Source organism: Sinocyclocheilus rhinocerous, unplaced genomic scaffold, assembly GCF_001515625.1.
Source record: "Sinocyclocheilus rhinocerous isolate Xijiao unplaced genomic scaffold, SAMN03320098_v1.1 scaffold1907, whole genome shotgun sequence".
In the NCBI taxonomy this organism is placed as follows: domain Eukaryota; kingdom Metazoa; phylum Chordata; class Actinopteri; order Cypriniformes; family Cyprinidae; genus Sinocyclocheilus; species Sinocyclocheilus rhinocerous.
In genome coordinates this window covers 272,539-278,014 of record NW_015628766.1, presented here as the reverse complement: position 1 = coordinate 278,014, position 5,476 = coordinate 272,539, and the positions used below count along the sequence as shown (strand labels likewise).

The 5,476-nt window shown below is 37.7% G+C and overlaps 2 protein-coding genes across 2 annotated transcripts in view; both read right to left on the bottom strand.

Annotated features, from left to right (window-relative positions):
* Positions 1-1,110: 1,110 nt before the first annotated feature.
* LOC107738472 (integrator complex subunit 1-like) lies at positions 1,111-3,106 on the bottom strand. The gene is made up of 5 exons (XM_016550233.1): positions 2,929-3,106; positions 2,335-2,481; positions 2,147-2,245; positions 1,961-2,015; positions 1,111-1,153 (listed from the first exon to the last, which is right to left on the bottom strand). The coding sequence occupies exons 1-5, from the start codon at positions 2,963-2,965 to the stop codon at positions 1,111-1,113; spliced, it is 381 nt and encodes a 126-aa protein (XP_016405719.1). The 5' UTR covers positions 2,966-3,106.
* Positions 3,107-3,850: 744 nt separating this feature from the next.
* The window catches only part of LOC107738462 (cytosolic purine 5'-nucleotidase-like), a 28,798-nt gene continuing 27,172 nt past the window's right edge, over positions 3,851-5,476 (bottom strand). The window contains exon 18 of the mRNA XM_016550221.1: positions 3,851-4,996. Coding sequence (XP_016405707.1) covers positions 4,769-4,996 — 228 coding nt within the window. The 3' untranslated portion in view covers positions 3,851-4,768. The remainder of the gene's footprint in view (positions 4,997-5,476) is intronic.

Below are 5,476 nucleotides of genomic sequence, written 5' to 3'. Positions count from 1 at the left end.
TTTGTGGCAAATCTGATTCAGGCAGCTTTTAAGACTTTGCCCTAGATGTTTTCATTATTTGAACCACAATGGATAAACAACAGTAAAGCGTTACTTGCATTGTTTATACATGGGTCACTACCACAGACAGCCACTGCTTGGCACTATGGTCTAACAATTTAGCCAAACTAAACCTTGACAAGGTTGTAATCTTCAAACTGATGCGCTTTTTATACCAAAGATTTAACTTAAGAAGTGAGATCAGAGATTGTTGGGCTTTATTTAGTAAATTAAAGCCAACATTGATTATTTTTTCCTAGACAGACGATCTTGTGGGGTTAAATACAGGTTCTGGCTTTTTTTTTTCTTCTAATTTTCTTTGTTAATGAATTGTAGCTACTTTGTAACTAAAATGTAAACCCTAGGGAGGAAAACGGTTCTAGAAAGTGCTATTAAACATTCATCAGTTTCACTGTGGCACTGTGTTCTTTATGCTGTTCTTTCATAAAAATCTAAATTTTTTTGTAAAGAAATCCTAGCTGCAAACAGTGTGTTCTAACAACAGATGGACAACAGGATATTTTGGGCGTCATCTCACACTGGTAATTCTGTCCATTATTTGATCTGCATATTAAACATCAATTATATTCTGACTGACTGTACATCACAGCATTTTTGCTTTGTAAAGACAGATGATCTGTCAGGACTGGTTAAGATTGGGTAAGGCTCATGTTGCTCAAGAAACTGGGGATCGCTTTTGTTTGAATGGTTACACCATGCATGTTCCAACATATTTAATGTGTAATATGCGGTATACATATGTGGAGTGGTATTTTAGACACATGACATTGTCACTGTGGAAATCAGAAATAGAATCTAAATGGCCAGCGAATTGTCCTTTTGCTCATTGTGGTATAGGTTAGGGTGCCATGTTCCAAGGTGTTCTTCATTATTCTAAACAGAAAACTTGCTATGGCATATAAATGTAGTTGCATGCTAATGTAGTTAGAAGTAAACAAGACAGGAGACCAATAGTGAATTTATTATGGAAAATTATTTTTATTTTTACATTGCAATGCAATTTCCTATATGTATACGTTTAGAACTCTAGAAATCGAAAGCTATCATAATTCAGGGAACAAAACTGAATTTTGGGGACATGAAATCACTTGCCCTAAACAAACAAACAAAACGAAACAAAAAAACTGGATTAATAAATGCCATGTCTGTTTTGCTCGATCTCCTCTACAGATCCTTTTGCTAAACTGAAAGCTAGTAGTCACAAAAAACTAGTCCGTATGAAACATGAAAAAAAAAAAAAAGAATTCAGAAATTAAAAAGGTAAGAAATAGAAAGGAACAAATACTCAGTACATTAGTAAGTTATTGGCACGTTTAACACGCCAACTACACTATAAACTATGCCAAAATGTAATATGAAAACATTGGTTCAAACAGAGATGTATGCAATGCTACCTATGACTATATGGATGAGCCCTTCACCCATTAAAGAGGTATCTAGAATATACTATTGGGAAAATTGGACGAATACTGTTTAAACTCAATGCATTTTCTATTATATTATTTTTTAAATATAAATCTAAGTCAGTGTCCCTTGCATAGACATCTAAAAAGGACAACTGCCAACACCAGTGCAAATTAGCCTAGGACTAGTTTTCATCAATGTCCAGGGAACCGGCTGGATTATGTATATACACACCCCCACAATACTGAGTTTGTATAAAAAGCTAATGAAAACAGAGGAAAGAGGGATGCTGGATCTTTTTTTTTCTTTGTCTTTTTTTTTTTATCAGGACCTAAAAAACGCTTTCTCTATACTGTGTACAAGGACAAGTATATTTTGAAAGAGCTGCCCCGTTTTAGGATGTCCTGTCGTTTTTAAACTATAAACCAAAACTGACACATAAAATATGCATTGTACATTTAAAAATATCTCTTTAACTGCTTCCTTGGAAACAGACTTTGAGCCATGGGGCGTTTCAACAGTAACCTTAGCCCTGCTCACCTCTGAGCTGTCTGTAACACATCAGATCAGCAAAGGACTCATTAGTACAGAAATTTAATCACTCTGTGCAACTCAAACTGAGTAAAACAGCACTATTAATCAGTGCTGACAGAACCCCCAGTGTAAGGCATTAGATCCTAACCTCTGTGCGGAGGAAGTGAAGTACTGAGTAAACTGTGAAATGTGTGTCCACCCGTGGCTCCTCTCTCATGCTGTACCTCCACTAGATGAGCCATGTAGTCTAACAGGTAGAAACATCCATGATATTAGCATCATTTTACACACACCAAATCATGGGAGAACAGAGTATTTCAAATGAAAGACCCTCACTTTTGTCCATGATATTCTGTTCCAGTGTTTGAGGATCGTGAGACACGGCCTGGTCCAGATACTGTAGCAGTTTGCTCATGCTGGAGACGGGGATCCCAAAGGACTGGACGAACAACAGCAGCTGCTGGGGCTCCAGATCCTGTAGGGCTGTGAATGAAAAAAAACAAAACAAAAAAACACATTAGCTCACCTACACTACAGTTACAAGTTTGAAGTCACTAAGATTTTTTTAATGAAAGTAATACTTGTATTCAGCAAGGACGTATTAAAACAATCAAAAAATGACAGTAAAGACATTTATAATGTTACAAAAGATTTATATTTTTCAATACAAAAATATTAAGCTGCACAACTGCTTTCAGCATCGTTAATAATAAGAAATGTTTTTTTTTTAACAGCAAATCAGCATATTAGAATGATTTCTGAAGGATCATGTGACACTGAAAACTGTGCTGAAAAATTAAAAATGAGCTTTAACCGTATTTTTAAGTAAATAAATGCAGGCTTGGTGAGCATAAGACACTTCTTACAGACACTAAACTTTTAAATGGTAGTGTATATTGCCCCTTATTTGTAAATACAAGTTATTAATACCTGCATCAACCAATCGGGCGACTTCAGATCGGATCATTCTTAATTTCAGCCAATCAGGCAACAGAAGGGCTTCCTCTGATGTGTCAACCAGGAATGCAGTGGGAAGGGGCTTTTTATCAGGAAACCAGATATCCAGCAGTTTGTAGAACCTGTTTTCCCCTAAAAAAAAAAAAAAAAAAAGACAGTCAGACTCATGAAGAGAAACAAAATAAAAATAATACAGTTCTATGCATACGAGTAATACATGTTACACTATGGATTGGGTAGCTTCATTCAATCAGATCCTACATACTATCTCTGAGTAATGCATATAAAAGTCACACTAACCATCCTAATCTACCCGTTTCATGCATTTGGAACTCTTCCCACAGCTAAAACCGCTTCCTCTCTAAACCGTGAACCACCATTATACTCAAGAACAACGTTTATTTCTTTAAAAACTCCACATACTTGCTGTGGGGACACCTAAAAGTGTCTAATGGGACCCTTGAAGCTAAATCAAACACAATTTCTCTACACCGTTTTGGTCCACATGACAGTAAACCATCAACAGAGTTCAAACATTATCCAGGACTACATTCATTTCCATAGAAACAGTCACCAAAGCAACAGCACTTTCTCAACCTATCAGCTTCACAATGTCCAGCTGTTTACTTTTTTGTACTTTTTCTCTCAATGACTTTACTTTTACCGATGTGTAATAACAAGTTGCTCAGGCCATAAAACACAGTTTTATAAATATTTTTTTGCATAACAAGTTCACTTACTGTACGTATGATATTTGAATAGTTTGCATCTGTCTTATGTGAGGCAGATATTAATGGCACGTAATGTTTGACACAAAACTAGACCGTTCTGTTTAGCTTATATAAGAGTATAAAAATACAGTATGTCATTGTTCAATGTGACGTCGTTTCCAAAATTAGAGCAGTGTGTCTGTGTGTGTTCGGACTCATTTTGCGCCCTAATATATGAGGCATCTGTTTGCTACTCTGTAGCATTAGTGCTAGCCAAAATCTCTGCATTAAAAAAAGATGAAAACCAAGAGGTTAACAACAAACCTCTAAAAAAAAAGCAGCTGCATGCTGTTGCCAAGTAACTGGATTCTTGTGTTGGCTGCACTTCCTTATTCACGTCACAATGAACCGTGCTTTGGTTTTCTGTGCTTCATTCAGATTCTCAACACACGCAGGACTTCAACACAAACACCCTGCCAACACACACAGCTTTAACACACACAGAGAGAGGTTTTTTTTTTTTTTTAAAGGAACAGTTATTGGATACAGTTTTTGCAGGAGGTAGTAACCAAGCTGGATGGACTGGCTACTCGAAAGTTATGTCTAAACTGTTAAAAACAATAGTAAAAAATTACTATAACATACCTAAAAATAAGATGTGTATCTGTAAGGATCCAATCACAGACTTTAACACTCGTCCTAACAGGCTTTGATTTTTCTGAGTCTTTCCCAGCATGCTGGCTGTATGATGCATGTAAACTCATAAGTTTTACCATCAGTTCACAGTAGAGTGCGTATCCCTTCCACTGTGTTTCCACTGGATGTTTATCACATGACATTATGTGCTTTTATAGTGACTGATAAACAATTCCAGATCGCAAAGTTTTTTTAAACAAACTTATGTATTAGTTATCTTTAATGGAGCAAACTGTCAGTTAGGGTGAACTGAAGTCTGGTACTGTGAACATCAGCTTTTTGAGCTTGGTTTGGCAATTATAGTCTACTTCATACAATCACTCTTCCTTTTCTACCTCACACGATATCCTCATCACTCTTATCATCATCATCCTACAGATCTTTACCCTAGAATAGGTCAAAAACAACTATTCTTCCTCCTCCTCTTCGTCATCATCTTCGTCGTGGCAGTGTGTGATTTCTTGCGGCGGCTGAGCGAACAGGTGGGGCGGTTTGATTTCGCTGATGGAGCGTGTGAGCTGGTTTCTTTTGCAGTCGATGTCCTTGCAGTCCACACAGTGGCGGTTGCGTGTGGCCAGAGGAGACTCAGTCTCTATGTCTACATGAGTGTGCTCCACTGTGGACTCGTGAGGCATCTGGGAAAGAGAGAAGAGGAGACACAAACAGTTAAAAATGTGTATAACAGGTACGTTAAAGGGGTCATATGATGTTGCTAAAAAGAACATTATTTTGTGTATTTGGTGTAATTAAATGTGTTTATGCGGTTTAAGGTTCAAAAACACATTATTTTCCACATACTGTACATTATTGTTTCTCCTCTATGCCCCGCCTTTCTGAAACGCATAGATTTTTACAAAGTTCATCGGTCTGAAAAGTGAGGTGTGCTGTGATTGGCCAGCTATCCAATGCGTTGTGATTGGCCGAATACCTCAAGCGTGTGACGGAAATGTTACACCCCTACCATACTGTGATGGCGTGTCCTGGCCGGAGCGATGAGACAAAAACATTAAAACCCATTATAAACTTTGTCGAAATCGCCACCCGCGCTGTTCTCAAGCCCACCCGCCTCTGCTCACTCTAGCCCTCCGGCCGTTCCTCACGCTAGCCCCCGGCCT

Bases quoted from the DNA above. Each gene is read 5' to 3' on its own strand.
- LOC107738472 (XM_016550233.1), bottom strand. From the start codon at position 2,965: ATGATCCGATCTGAAGTCGCCCGATTGGTTGATGCAG. The intron at 2,482-2,928 runs GTATTAATAACT...TTTCATTCACAG, and splicing joins CGCCCGATTGGTTGATGCAG to CCCTACAGGATCTGGAGCCC. The intron at 2,016-2,146 runs GTTAGGATCTAA...GATGTGTTACAG, and splicing joins TTCACTTCCTCCGCACAGAG to ACAGCTCAGAGGTGAGCAGG.